Source organism: Drosophila subpulchrella, chromosome X, assembly GCF_014743375.2.
Source record: "Drosophila subpulchrella strain 33 F10 #4 breed RU33 chromosome X, RU_Dsub_v1.1 Primary Assembly, whole genome shotgun sequence".
In the NCBI taxonomy this organism is placed as follows: Eukaryota; Metazoa; Arthropoda; class Insecta; order Diptera; family Drosophilidae; genus Drosophila; species Drosophila subpulchrella.
In genome coordinates, this window is record NC_050613.1 from 17,821,932 (window position 1) to 17,838,152 (window position 16,221).

A 16,221-nucleotide genomic window follows, 5' to 3' on the forward strand; every position below is an offset into this window, starting at 1 on the left:
GAATATTTAAAAATGATGTCCCGCACAGACTTTTAACCTCCGGTTCGATAGAGCACGAAACGAAAAAGCAGATTGCTCATACGCAAAGTTGTCGGCTAATTGTTGGTAAGCACCCCCAGCTATTTCCGCCCCCTCCCCAAAAATCCCAACGCCCACCCATCGTCTCTACGAGCTTTTTCGAAAAAGTTGTCGTCAATCACTGGACGCGCTCGTCTGTCAAATAAAGCCAAACAAGCTTAGTTGACTTTTGGGCGCCGCACATTTGTCTTGCTGTGCCGGGCCATTCGCAAAGTGACCCCTGACCCACTAGCCCCTCTGGCCAACTAGCCCCAGCACTGGAAAGAAATCTAGTTGGGTTATAACCTATAAGAAAATATTAGTTTATGGCGTAAAATGAAAAACATCCATGCAAGAAATACATAAAAGTTATTTAGAAAGTTTTGTTATATATTTATAAATGATTTCCTTTTTAAGCTGAGTTGTTATCTTAAAGAACTATTTTTATTTGTTTATGATTTTTAAGCAAACTTATAATATTCAAAAATTTTAATGTTAACATTTTTTATTTATTGAAGGGTACACAACGGCAAATATAATATTAATTGGTCCCAAGTATCTTATTTGACTCTAAGGAAAAGCAAAAAATATATTTATCTCTATCTGACGGATGCTGAATTGTTCTGAAGTCAAAATTCAGGACTCCTATACCTTTACCTATATTTTGAAGAGAAACCTTTAATAAATATAATTTATTGTTTGTTCACAATAAAAAGAAAAGCATGCCAAATAAATATTCATGTAAAAATGTAAAATAGTAGAATATTTTTAAAAACCCGTAAGAACTTTACTAAAAGAGACAGAATTTAATAGAGAGTAAAGGAAAGCTTTAAAGGTTGAAAACAATTCTATAAGGCCTGTTCCGTTTTTCACTTTCGAGTATATTACTGGAATTTTATGAGGTAAGATTGTAAATTAGTATAATATCCTTGAAACGGCTAAGAACTTTTTAAAAGACTCATAATATGATATCAAGTAAGGGAAAGTTTTTAACGTTATTAACTATGACTATAAAGCCTGTTACGTTTTTCACTTTCGCGTGTACTACTCGAATTCGATTCAAGAAAATGGTAATATTCTGGTAGTATTCTTTTAAGATTAAAGATATATATTTTCCGTAACAGATCATATGCTATAAAACTATTATGATAACGGCTTGAAAGTAAAAATCAGAACGTGTCTGTACTTTTTCGATCCGTAAGTCCGCGACTATCTGGGATCCAGTTCCTGCTTCCGTTTCTCCCCCCTCAGCTACCCTCCTTTTTTCCCAGTGCACCCACAGCAAGGACAACACTCATATTTAGGTAAGGCAAAGCGTTTTGCATACCGGGCTACTCACCATCGACGATATGCACGCGCACCGTGCTCGGATTGGCGTTGGAGGGGGTGCATGTGTAGAGTCCCGAGTCCTGGGTGATGGCCTTCTGCACCAGGAGCCGGCTGGTGGTCAGCACACCTTTCTCGGTGACTAATGATATGCCGCCGCGAGGTGAATCGAAATTTATGATCTGAAATAAATAACGCCGGCGACGGCGGTGTGAGGCAAACAGCTTAAGTGCCAGGACACAAATTTTTTTTTTTTTTTTTTTGGTAGATTGCCACATTCCCAGTTGTTGTGGCCATGGTATTTCTATGTGTTTGCGCTCTGTTTGTGTTCCTTTTCGGGATGCTGGGCCCCTGGCGAGCTCATGTTAGTTAAATTTTTATTAATGACATCGTGTTAGTCAAGCCAGGGTGCGCTTTAGCTCCAAAGCTTCGTTATGCCAGGCAAATTTCTTATTTCGCCAGCAACTCCCGAAAAATAACAAAACGTAAAAAATACAAACCGACAACAGAATTTCCTTGACATTTGCACAAAAAAAAAGAAGAAAGATTGGGGATTCACAGGAAACACGGTGTGGTGGGATGAGATTGCGGCTGACCAAGCATTTGGTACCTTAATAGGGGTTCTGTTTTTTTTTTGAGGGATGCGGGTCCTGATTTTGTGTTCAACTAAAAGCTATTTTTTAGTATTTCAAGACAATTTATTATTATTGGATGCCGGATTATAAGTGAAATCAATTTCCTAAAATATTTTATAGTTTTAGAAATGATTCCTTTATACTATACTTAGAGTTAGGTCTAAACCGAGTTTGTTAAACTGTAACATTTTAACCAATCAAGGATCATTGTAAATCGGAATCATATATTTTCGGGTAGTTTGGCTAAAGTTCATTTAAGAAACTATTAAGTTTGGACTGATTACAAATCGATTTTAAGTTAAATTCACTTAAGGTGAAAGCCAAAACATATCTACATTTATATTTGTTATCTTAGAGGTCCTGACATTTTTCGGGCCAACTCTTAACCCGGCGATAAGAGACGCATAGTTTGACAGCTTCCGTTTCTGATAGTTACGATATGAGGAAGGATATTCCCCAGGGTGGGGGTAGTATATCGTTTAGAAGTTTGTACTTTTTAAGACCAAGGCCAGACCAATAATCGTAAAGAACCAAGAAGTCAGCCGCAGGGAGGACCCTTGTCAAGCGTAATTATTGATGCGACTGCTGGGCTCTATTACGCCTGGATTATGTAGGTGTACTTGGGGACAGCCATGAATATGAATGTAAGTATAAGCATTAGTATATATAGTATACGCTTTGCAGACACGTGCACATGTCAAGTGGTCTCGTTGCGGTTTTTGTGATTTTGTGATGGGTTTTCGAGGGGGATTTGTGGGCTCACCTCGCGGTTGTGCGACCAAATGACGGTTGGCGGCGGTTCCGGTGCAAATTTCACAATGCAAGTCAAATTGATGGTGGATCCCCGGTTGATGTGCAGCTCGGGGCCGCCGATGATGTCGGTGACGGGCTCTGCAAGAGGAAAATACAAAAAAAAAGCACAGGATGAGCAACGTACGGGGTAAAATCATTCCATAAGCTGTGCCGCACACGCAAAATGGCGCATAAAACATTTTGAAAGCTCATTTCGTTTAAGCCCGGCCAACAATAAAAGTAAAAAACAAAAAGAACCCACACACACACACAGGCAAAGGGCCAAGGACATTCGAAGTCGTCCTGAGCCTGTTTAAGAAAAGTTTATCTACCGTTGCGTTAAATTGTTTTCTTTCCTGCTGCGTAACCAGAGCGTATGTACTAACCCCCCTGAAAAACTCCCAATACCCCCAGTGCCCCCCCCCAAAAAAAAAACTGTGTGTATTTGACATCTACACATTTGTTTACTTTCTTATTCATCGTAAAACAATTTCTGACTTTCGAGAGAGCCAAGAACCGGGTAGAAAAAAGAACACACAGCAGAACGGGCATAAAGAAGGCAAAATGGGGGCTGGGATAAATGCAAAGCGACATCGGAAGAGGGAAGGAAAGTAAAGAAAGTGGGTTGGAGAACAACAGAAATCTCAAATTCAAATGCTGGCCAAAGTAAACAACAAATTGTGTCATTAGTTCAAGGACATTGATTGAAATCTCGGTTGCCCGTAACTAAAATTGGAAATTTTTAACTTGCCCCCTGCTTGGCCCCCTCAGACACTTTTGTAAATGCCGTGAGTACAGTGAGCGAAATAAGAGTCATGTTTGAAAATTAGCAGAAAAAATTGCATTGCCAAAATAGAACAGAAAAAGAAAATTTGATTTTATTTATTTATAATTAAATTGGTTTTTATAATAGAGTAAAAGCAAAAGTTGTGTTATATTTAGTACCTTATAAGTAGTTTAAGCGTGTGAAAAATATATTAAAAGTAAAATAAAACATATATGAAAGGTATTTTAAAATTAGTAGTGGTAAACATTAATATATGTAGGTGTCTTGAAACAAAAATTTAAGACATTTAAATTTTTTTTTTAAATAATATGGTGCTTTACCATGACTTTCTTTTACTAGGCAAATAGTTCTAATAAAGATTGTCTTAGCATTTATTGAGTTATAGAAATATATCTAACCACATTCTCGAGTTCAATATAAATCATTCAATTTAAATAGTATAGGTAACCAAACATATCATTTAAAGATGGTTTATTTTGTTTATTAAATTGATTATATAAATTTAGTATATATATTTCATACTGTCTTGTTTGATTTAAATACCATGTTTATTAAAACCTTTTGTGTGTTTTTTGTTCAGTGTATGAATAAGCTTTCCTTGTTCGTTTTCCTTTGTTCAATGCTAATAAATTGGGATTTCTTTGCTGCCGCCTTCCGCTTTTCGCCTTCTTCTGCCTCTGCATCTCCATCTCCCTCTCCATCTTCGCCCTCTTCTACTTTCTCCTTTCCCCTTCGCCGCCATTTTGGGAAGCAGCAAAATGGCTGCTTTAGCGCTTCCGGTTCTTGAGAAACTTTCGTCACAGTGTGTGTGTGTTCGTGCCAGTGTGTGCGTGTCGGAGTGTGTCAGTGTGTGTCTGGAAGTGCAGTTACTGTTGTCGGCTAACGGTAATGTGCTCTCTTGGCAGAAAGCGCCGCTAAAGGTTAGTGAAAGTTATGTACTGCCAAATGGCTGCCACTCGCCCGAAGAAAGTGGGCGTTGGAGAAATGGCAAAGTGGGCGTGTGCTCGCCCCGCTTTTTCCTACTACACTAGTTTGCCGTGTTATGCCCCCATTTTCGTTTGCAACGTGCTCGTATCTCTCAATCTCCATTTGAAGTTCTTTATGCCGCGCAGCCATCTCCCCGCGGTGATTTCCCCCATTTGCCACAGATTTGATCTCCGGTTGCCCGGTCAACCTGATGTGCAATGCTGCCTGCAGTTAACCCGGCGAATAAACCGGGTTTTTTCCCAAAAAAAACTCTCCTTGCATCTGCATTTTTGGCCGGGATTTCACTTGCAGGTATTCCAGGGCAAATGCCTCGCGAGTGCCATAAACGAAAAGTTAGTAAAATGGAAACATTTTGGAAGGGATTCGGGCATACAACAAAATAGTCCTTTATGGTTATAAGCTGCAGATTTGAAAGGCTTTTTCTGAAAAATATATCTTCTGGTTAAGGGTAAGGATGCGGAAAATGTTATACAATTTTCAGTAAAAAAAACCTAGTGATTAAATCAGGCCAATATATACCCCATAAAGTATAGCAAAAATTACCTTTTTCCCTTCAATCGTTTAGCCTAATTGTTATTATTATTTTTCCAAAATGCAAATCTCCTGTAAAATGAATAAAATAAAGGCCTTGACAGCCAAGGCAACTTGTTGAAGGTAATTTCCCTGCATTTTTAAGTGTCACCCGGGTCTGGCAAGTTTTCTACTCCTGAAATATTCAGGCGAACAAAGAGTTGTTTTCAATACGTGTCGGTTACCTTGCAGGACCTTATTTATTTTCCTTGGCTCGGCCGACAGCTTTTATGGCAATTTAAACTTTGCCGTTCGCAGCACATTAAACTTATTGATCCAAAACAGGTTCGGAATTCGGCCGGAGCCTTTAAAAACAATGCCAAAAAGGACACGGCAGGCGGGGGCTGCGTAGGAAATTGCGGGTCATTCGGCACATGTGGGCGTTGTGTGTGTGGGCGTGGCCGGGGGGCGATGGGCGTGGCATGTGTGTGTGTGTGCGGCGAGTTAATATTAAACAAATATTACGCATACGACACGGGGGAGCAGCTGGAAATCATCAAACGCTTTCGCATTGTGTGGATGTGGGTGTGTTTGTGTATCTGTAGCGCCAAGAAGTATGCAGCAGGTTTATTATTTATGCCATTCATGCGGTAGAACATTCAAATAACCCGCCATATCGGGATATATACACCCCACATCGCACATCCTACCACATTCCATCAGTCCCGGGAGGAATTTATGACCTTTTTACTTTTAATTTGGACAAGATGGGGGGCGCTATCCGTAGGAGAATTCCATGCGAGACGGGGCTCGCTCATGCGCTCCTTAGAGCATTCCAAACGGATTATCTTTGGTGATTTTTAGTTTTCCCTCGGAGCTCCACATGCCCCTATAACATCTCATCCCATCCCCCCCTCATCGCCACTCACCGACTCAATTACCAGCCGGAATTGGACTCTCAGAACTACACACCAGCGGTCAACAAAGGAGTTTTTGCTATAGATATCAATCACATAATACAATTAAGGCATAACAATTAACTGGATAGGTTTTATAAACACACTGAATTAATATTAACATAGTCATTGATACGAAAATTAAATTGAAATAGTAAATATTTGCATATTAAATTCAAAATTTGACAATAATGCTCAGAATTAAATACATGATTTAATTTTAAAATATGTATGCCAACGTAGAAAATATTATATACTAATCTATTCATATTTATTTAAAGCCTTTGTAAGCTTAATAAGCAATAATTGCATTTTAAAATTAAGTTTCTTAAATTGACTTTATTTGTTGAGTGTAATAGTTGCATATTAAAAATAATAAAAAGAGCAATAGATGAAAATACAAGTGAAAATATTTCAATTGATTATAAAATTATTGGTAAATTCATAGTTATAGTGTGTGCTATCTAAATAATATAATTTAATATTTGTGTATTAAAACTCAATCTGTCACTTGCAAGCTTTTCAGCATATACAATTTTATAACATGTATCGTTAGGATAAAATACTAAAGAGATCGGATAGATATAAGTAAGTGGTGTAGAAATGTTTGCTTTTGTTTTTTTATGGGAACCTATGAATATTTTTAAATATAGTAAATTTAGTTTTTGGATCAGTTACCAAGGACCCATGAAGGCCATATCATTCTGACCCCTACTGTGGTTACCTTGGCCTGTTCCAAGTGCGTGACCAAACTGCAAACGGCAAAGGCTGAGATGGGAGATACCGGGACAGACAGTCCAATCCAGGGGCTGGGCAGCAACTCCAGCTCATTAATCAACGTAATTTGGAGTCTTTGGGAGTGTAAACGGCGCTTATGAATGATTCATGGCCCCCTTCGGTGGCTGTGGGGCACTTCTTCCCCCTTCGATACGGAAATTCGACTGCTCTTATCGAATTAGTTGCTGCATTTGCGCCTTGCACTTTGATTAATCGCCATGTCAACATTTGAGCCTAATTTGCAACTTTTATGCCGGGGCTTTCGAATGTGATTTATGGCCCAAGGGCAAACACCGAATTGGCCAAGAGACGCACACTCCGAAATGGCGAAACAGCCCCTAAATTTAAATGGCCCAGTGTGTTGCTGCGTGTGTTGCTCCCTGTCACTTAAAGGCATGTAAATCAAATAATAAATTTCAATAAAAAGACAAATAAAACCCATCAAACGTGCATGTGCCCAAAAATGATACCCAAAAAGGTCGCCTTCGAGACCAGCCGCCCACTTGGGTTTCTGGTTGTTTACAAGCCGATTTTTAATGCCTGCCGAAAAACATTCGATATTTGATACGTTGTGTGATGTACAGACCCCTGCGGAATGTCTAGGACCTCTTTAAGGAATATCAACTTTTTTATTTCAATAATTTAATGGACACATCACTCAAATCACTCAATCTAAAGCAGATTCAAAAAAACATGACAGCCTTTTAAGAGTGCAAATAGCCTTATAAACATGCCTGCTTTTTTTGATCATTAAATTAAATCTTTTCAGAGGAAAACCAAGCTCTCTGATGTTTCAAATAATTTATTGAATAATTTCTGTCAATACCAAAGCCTTGTAATTAACTACTACTTACGATATAAACTTTCTCTGTATTCCGGCTGGAAAAACCCTTGGTAATCTCTAATCCGAACCATAAAAGTGTCACCATTTCGGTGTGGATTTTTATATGTTTTCGTTGCTGCCATAAAGGTTAACGTAATGCCGCCTATAACAACACACAAGCACCCACTTAGAGGAACTTTTGGGGCTGGGGCACGCCCATTTTGCGAAACTGAAACACTGAGATGGCAAAGGCTTACACGCTCATAAACCTTTATGCGTTTTCAATTGAATTGTCCCGAAGTTCTGGGCGGATCTCGACCTTCATTTCTTTTTTTCTTTCCGTTGGCTGTGGGTAATAAAATTTGTTGCCGTTGTCGCCATTGTTCTACGAGGAGCGATTTTATGATACCGTGGACATATTTCAACTTGGCAGCCAGAAAGAGCGCTCAGGTCGACCAGGCGAAACACTTTTAAGAGTTTTTGATCAGCAAAAAATATTGTAGGTATCTTAAGCTGCACAGAAAAAATTTAAAATTTAATTTTAAATTGATTAACTAGTTTACCATTGCATAATGTAAGTTTCATATTGAGAAATGGTATATCTTGGCTTTCAAAATTCTTTCTCAAACTGAAAAAGAGAAAAAGCGAGATACCTTCTAAAAAAGAGAGCAACAATCAAGATGGCGACTGAAATCCTTTAACATATCAAAGTAATACGCCACCTATTTATATAGAATTTATACTGAATTTCATCGATATGATCATGATATTTTATAAATTTTTTCTCTCCGTGTAGTTATAAAGTGAGATATGCTGACACAGAACCTTAAGACCTCCTTGGTTCCGAATAGTTAAGAGCTTTAAGGCGCGATAACTCTGGAGTTTGAGCTAAATTGAAATGGAAAACGGTAAATTGGTCCCTCGACAAGGCGCAACAAGCTCTTTGGCGGTGAACAATGGGACAAAACGACAAAACGACAATGGGACAATGCGGTGGCTGCCACGGCTGGTGGCACGTACACGGTTCGCCGGTTCAATAGTTGATTGGGCGATGGCTTATGAACTTGCCCCGACACATGCATATATAAATGCGATTGGCGATGGCGATGGCGAAATCGACTTTTGTCCGTTGATTGACTCCGCCTGTCCGAACAATCGGGACAAAAGGCAGAGCTGGCAAACAGCTTGCAGTTGACAGGATGCAAAGCCAGAATCTATCAGCCGTGCATTATAAATTCAATATGCACCGCACACGCACCCGAACTGCATGCATGCATATTATATGGCGTTGGAATAACTGATGAACTCGATCCGTTTCGGTTCGCTTCGGTTCGAATTGAGGCGATTTGGCTGGACGAGAAATCATTGCACATTTGATAATCATCGAGAGCTGTCGGCGCACGGAATTGTTATGTGATTATGGCCCCAGGACAAGTGTTGGCCAATTTAAGCCCTGCCTTTGTGTTGCTGACTAATCAATCTGTTGTGCATTTCCTACACTTTGCAAAATGAATGTAGTTTACTGGGGTGTCAGAAAGTAGGCAATCTTAAGTACAAAATACAATGTTCTTTTTTTAACTGCCTACTTTTATACAGCTTTATAAGTGTTTTCGACATGCTAGAAGCTTCTGTTGCATGCTCTTAACTTTTTGCTTGTATCTATAAAAAAACACTTTGAAAAGTAAAGGTTTTTGACAAAGGTGTCTAAAAGTAGGTAGCAATAAGTTTTAAGACAGTAAGTCCAAAAAACGATTTTACTGCATACATTTTGGCACCATTTTAGGTGGTTTTTAAAGACTAGGGATTCTAGTGTCATATTCCTTTTTACATATTTATTATAAGCAGATCCCTCTTCTAAGTAAATAAATTATTTTTTCCACTTCTATTTTTCGTTGTATATTGCATCGCTTATTTTTCCCCATATTCATTATGTATCGCCTCTATTTGACGAGTTCTGGTGTCCCTGACCCCCTTGTAATATTCCTACGCTTCTGCCCCATAAACCTTCTTGCTTTGGGTTTGTCCAGGAAATTGACTTGAATTATTTGGCATTCGGCATATCGCATGTCGCACCCCACAAACCAATAACTTAACCGGCGTTGGTGGAGCCACCATTCCCTCGAATTGTCCAATTTCATGGCGGCTGTCGTCACTGACAAATGCTGAAAACTGGCTAACTCTTCCCCCTGATTCGGCGTTCGTCACGAAGCTTTCGTCACGAAGCCACAGACAAACGGACGCACTTTATTTGCTGGCATTTGGCACAACAAGACGACGAATGCCAATGTTTAATCCGGTACAAGGAAACAGGGAGATACACTTTGACAAATAAATACATAATTCCCAAGATGACTCAATTCTTGTTGGAAGAAAAAGAATTTTAAATGAATTTCTTCCATTTTCTACACTCAAGAAAATTAAACGGGTATATAAAATTAAATAAGGTGTCTAAAAGTAGGCTGTGAATAAAGTATAGTCGACTTCTAAAAGGAATTCATGGTACTTCCAAGCATAAAATATATCGTTGCATACTTTTAGACACCTTAAATAATCAGTAAACTAGATATTATTACTAGAGATTAATAAGTTTATTTTCCGAGTGCAGGCGACTCCATTTCAGGGTGTGATCTGGAGTCAAAACCAGAATGAGGGCTTGAGCCTGGGCAGAAATTCGCCGGTTTCTCTGGCAAACAACCACAAATGTGTTTGTGCGTGACTGCGGGCAGGGCCACGCCCTGAAATCCGGCCCAACCTGCAGCCCCTATCCATATATCCGTATCCGCATATATGTACCCAGTACATATAGCAAACACCCCACTCGAACCCCGAAGGCGAAGTGTTGAAAGTGGAATTATGTGTGTTTGTGTTGACATTATAATAATGGTTTGGTTTATGTTTATAGTCTGCTTCATGCAACCGTACACATGTTCGTCCTTTCAGTCGTCCTTCGCCTTCCCCCTCTCCCTGGGTGCTATTCCTATTCCGATTCCGATTCTGAATCTGACTCCTGACGCCCCTTGCAACTTTGGCGCCCATGTCCATGTCCTGGCTGTGGGTGCGCTTGTGTGCTTTGATTACTATTCAAATATTGTGACAGTGTGAAAAATAAACAAATTTGCATTATTTATTTTCATATTTGTTTGCTTTTGGGCCTGACAGTGACTCCGAGTGTGAGTCCTGAGTGAGTCCTGCCCTGAAATAAGCTCCATCGCCCCCAACCAATTCCCCTGTCCCCCGACAGCGGCAACTTTTCCCCTCAGCAAAGTTTGCTCGTAATTTTTCCAACAATTAATAAAGCAAATTATGCATTGAAAAGAGGCAGCGAGGGACGTTTTATTTAAATATGACATCTACAAAGGGCCTTATGTATGAGGGGACAGTCGAAAAATGTTGCGCAAAATGCGTGGGCAAAAAGGCGAATGAGCTAATTGATTCTTGGGCAAAAATTTAAGAAACTTAGAACGAGAAAATGTATAAAAAGTTTTCATTGCTTTTAAATATATTACATATTTTTCAAAAGGTGCCCAAAAGTATGCAGTGAAAAGCTGAACTTATGCCTGCTTTCAGACAGCTTTATAAGTGATTTAAAGACCCAAGTGATTTCTGTGGCACCTCTAAGCCTCTTGTTAAAAATTTAAGAGACATATAAAAATCATACCTCAAAACATTTTGCAAGGAAATACAAACAAATCGGCTTATGCTTAGTTGTTTTTGCCCTTGTGAAAAATATATGTCAGAACTCCAACCCAAGTTATCCACTTCCCCAAAAGGCAAAAGTAACCACAGCTGCGGTCATGACAAAGTAAATCTAAAATACGCAAAATATTGTGTGTGGTGTCATTAGTTTGCGGCGCCTCAAAAGAAGGCAACGTTTTCTTGGCATCGCCTTTTTTGCCGCATAAGTTGTGATTTATGAGCCGAGGCAGCGGCACCTTTGGCCAGCAGTTCCCCATCGGTATCCTCCAGTACCCAGTATCTAGTATCCTACATCCGACATTCACCAACCTCCATCTCAGATCATCACGCGTCCCCTAGTCTACTGGGTTTGAGTTTGAGTTTGAGTTTGGGTGTCAGATAGTCGGTTAGGATGGGATCTGGATGGTCTGCTGCTGGCGGCGGCGGCCTGTGAAAAGCCATAAAGTGCAAATGGTGCCCTGGGGAATCATCAAACAGCAAAAAGCTGCCATAAAACGACACAAACATGTGCGCAACACCAACGCCGCGCGGCAGAGTGGAAATGGGAAATGGTATGGGGGCTGGATGGCTGGGTAGCTGGGTAGCTGGATAGCTGGATGGGCGGCATGTCATGGGTAAGGTAGCTGAAACGGAGACCCGGAAATAGATACCCCATCAAGTGGTCAACATTCGTTGGTGTGGCTGCCGGATTGCCTCTGTCTGTGTGTGCTCGCTGCCAGATTGGATATCAGTGTAAACATCAAAGTAGTTGGCAAATCACTCACACGTAGCCAACTAAAAGCGCTGTGGACCAGGAAGAGGATGGTTAAGATGGTTGGGTTGCATGGAGTGGGTGCAGAGGCATGGAGCAGGAGCCATTTTGTGACCGGCATACAAATTGGCGGCAGTTTTGGGGCCACACTGAGCGAAATAATGACTCGGCCTGATTAACTTGCCGAGGGGAGGGGTTGGAGAAAAGGAATTAATACAATAATGGCGACAACTTAATGTGGCCTTTTGTATCGACCTCGGAAAATGCCACAAGATATTCAGCTTAAAAGGAAACTAAAGGGAATTGTATGAGTTTATCGAAAGAACTCACACTTTCCTCACAAAGCTTTTAATGAAACATGATATTTCATATTCGGCTGCCTTTGTATGGATTAATTTTTCTAAACAATTGTATTTTAGGCTATTAAGTTCTAATAGAAAATAAATATTTTTTATTATATTTTAAAGCTGACTACACCATTTAACAAAATCAAATTATAAGTCCCAGTAAAGTTTTAGGGAAGCTAATTCTTATTAGGGGTTCATTCACTTATATCGTTACCTTTTAAAATCAATTTGGGGTCACCACTTTGCAAGCCATTAAAAAATTAAAAATATTAAATTAAAAATGTATCAACATTTAATAATAAATTAAAATAAAAACGTTTGGTGCAAGAAATAAGACCACAGACCTTAAGATGTACTAAGTTATGACCTCAGGAGTGTCATGTTTGGGTCACCTTTTTATATTGGCAACCAGTTTCTTAGTAAGTTTTGAACTATCAAGATTTTCAGGAGAAAGTAAAGTAAGCTTTTGACTTAAGGATACTCACCAACGATGTTGAGGTAGACGGAGTGTCCTATTGGGGGCGTGGTCGATATCTGGCATTCGTATATTCCGGAGTCCTTGCGTTGAGCGTAGCGTATACGCAGTGTCCAATCTTCGGCGTGGGGTGAGTGCATGGCCTCGAAGCGCTGGTCGGAGGTGTAGGTGTAGCGGCCCACAGTGAGCAGGTGTATATCCCTGTGCCGCACCCAGGACACCTGCAAGGACGAAAGAGAGAAAGGGGTTGGAGGTGAGAAGGAGGCACTTAGTCCGGCGTCTGGCGACAGGCGAAATGGCGACGAGAAGCCTCCAAAGTGCAGCGCCAACTGACTTTTGGGGCTTTTAATAGCGCGCTTAGTTATCGATTTGACTCCTGCCTGGTCAGCGTGTGTGTCTGTGCGAGTGTGTGTCTGTTGCACGATTACAGGACACACAGCACATCCTTCCGCCACACGCATTCACACACACACGCCACCGGAGACTGTCGTACGACAAACAATTTAAATGCCAAATTGAAATCGAATGTGGCTGGACCACTGCTTGCACTGAGAGAATTTTTGGCATAGCTTATTTCATTTTTTTTTTTCAATATTTTATATCTCTTTTTAATAAATAGGTTATTACCCTGAAAAGTTATCAACCCCTATAGCTGTAAAGCTAGGTATATTTTGAATACTTGAAGTAATGAAACAAAAAACATTTATTAAATAAACATTTTTTAGGTATTGTTACCACATTAATATAGTGCAGTATTATTTAAAGCACATATGTATATATCTAAGATGGAAGTTCCAACTAACTTATCTCATCTTAAATTTTTCTTATTAACAGAAAAGTTTTACCAAAGATACTTGATGCTCCACTGACATTTAAATACAATAGGACTTTGTAATTTCGAACAACTATTTATTTAGATTGTCTTACCTTTTTATATACTTTGAGCAGCCTTTTTTGATTTTAAAACTCTTTTCGAGTGTTGGATTGCTGCTAAGCTTGGAGGATCGTTCTCCCAAAAAGTCCTGCACGACTCCTCGCTCCGGCATGCTCTTTGAGTTTTATGGTGAATACCCATTTTCCGCCCCGACTGAACTGAACTGAGCCCCCCGAAAAACCCCCCTCGCCTGCTCTTAACTGTTGGCCATAATTACGCGCCGCTTAACTCGCTGCCAGGGGCGGCGTAAATCGGATGGAGGGGCAGGGAAAAAAGCAGGGGCGCGGACGGCCCGACAAATCAACAAACGCATCGCATTTGGGTGCGGGAAAAAGGATTTTGGGTTTCGGAACGTTGACATCGCCTGTGGTCTGCGGCATTGGCGCGAAACAATCGCATGCCGAAAAGCGTGTGCGTGTGTGGATACGGGGCCGCCATTGAGGATTTGGGATTTGGGATTTCGGATTGTGTTGACTTTGTCCCACTGCCCGCATTTGCATACTACATACGTATATGAGGCTGACCAACTTGCACAGTCGCCCATGGACACACACTTCCACTTCTGGATGGCTTCTGCATGTTTAAATGCGAATTGGAATCGAAAATTCTGGATGATTGGCAAATGGAGCGGGAGTGGGATCGGAATTGGGATGGGAAGCAGATGGCCCTCTTCTCCCTCTGCACATTTTCATATTTCCTGCTCAGACACACTCGAAAACATACACAGTGAGGAGGGGCTGAGGAATACACCCTTTGGTTTCATAGGGAAATAGGACTGAAAGATTTACCTATTTAATAAATTCAATAAAATGAGAGAATCCTTCAACTATGTATGAGAAATGATCAAGTGCATGTTATAACGTCCAATAAAATAACGCCCAATGAAATAACGCCCATATTCTTAAGAATATATATAAATATCACACACATTAATACTATAGACTGCATTCATGCACCTTTTGTAATAAAATACCTCACATTTAAAAATTATAGATCGAATGGATGTTATTTCACTGGGCGTTATTGCATTACATATAAAAATAAAGATTTTGTCTTAGCAGATTCATTTAAAATTAAAATACATATTAAGCAATTGAGTTTGAATGATTTGCTCCATATTCTGATAACTTTACAATTTTTTCCATATCAATCTTTTTCCCTGTGCAGATACATTGAAGCGAATGCGTTCGCTACGCCCTGGCAGATGTAATTATTTTAAGGGACTCTCTCCGGTCTTCCCCCTTTCGATGCAGCATTTAATTGTACTTTTGTTCCCAAATTCAGTTTACTCGAGTCCCACTCTAATGGCACACACTATGTCACAATCGCAATCACCCACCCATATATTAGTCCCTATGATTATTTGTTCCGAGCTGCTGGTTTTATGCATTACCACTAACGATGGCAGCAAGTTTGAAGTTGTTTTGCTCTGGGAATTGAAAATCACAAGGATGGCACACATCGCATATTGATTTAAGCAAAGCTTTTCAGCTTTAAAGACATATTATATCTATGGATATCCGTTGTACTAATTATGCAATTAGCTTCAGACAAACCACAAGCTTTTTAATTATAAAGCAAGAATACAAATAACCCTAAAATTGCCATGTTTGGGCCATCATTTCAGCCACTTTTTTGTGTAGTTTTTAAGTATGTTTTGGGTATTTAAGTATGTTTGGTTTGGTCATTACGCACACAGCAGTCTGTAATTATTTTGTGCGGCTTTTGGTCTGTTAATGAATTTGTTGTACAATTTGCACCAATCACCAAGTGGACGGGGGGTATGCTGCATTCTGGGCATTCTATGCGAAGGCAATTAGATAATTACGACAACATTATTAGCAAATTAATTTTGATTTTATGCGGCGGATGCCAAACGCCAAAAAGAGGATTGTTTCCCCGTTTTTCCCACCCACCCCCTTTATAAAGAGATATGCCCACTGTGTTCCATGCAATTGCAAATTGCGCATTTTTGTTGCATTTCCTCATAGTCGCTGTAGATAATGTTGGCGGCGGGCCAAATCATTTGGCAAGGAAGTGTGTGAGATTGGAAATGGAAGTCGGGGGACTGCGATTGCCTTGGCCCATTTAGCAGGGCCAAAATAAATGCCCAGCAATATAAATTAAATAATATCCAAAGGCTCGCCCAAAGCCGATTTTCAATTTAAAAATGCACTCTAAACGTATTTACACGCAAAATCCCTGAGTCTCCAGGCCAAAAGACCCCAGACAGACAAATTAAAAATCAATAAATAACAAAACCCAGCAGAAGGAATTAAAAAGAAAATCCGATGAATGCTTCTAAATTGCTATTAAAATCTCTAAGCAATCGTTTGAGCTGATAATCAAAAAATGCCAAAGTTTCATT

At 39.9% G+C, this 16,221-nt stretch overlaps 1 protein-coding gene across 1 annotated transcript in view; it reads right to left on the reverse strand.

Moving 5' to 3' along the window:
- The window catches only part of LOC119557261 (zwei Ig domain protein zig-8), a 152,602-nt gene that overhangs the window by 8,421 nt on the left and 127,960 nt on the right, over nt 1-16,221 (reverse strand). Inside the window, exons 6-8 of the mRNA XM_037869946.1 lie at nt 12,930-13,140; nt 2,782-2,909; nt 1,397-1,565 (exon numbers count right to left, since the gene is read on the reverse strand). Coding sequence (XP_037725874.1) covers nt 1,397-1,565; nt 2,782-2,909; nt 12,930-13,140 — 508 coding nt within the window. The remainder of the gene's footprint in view (nt 1-1,396; nt 1,566-2,781; nt 2,910-12,929; nt 13,141-16,221) is intronic.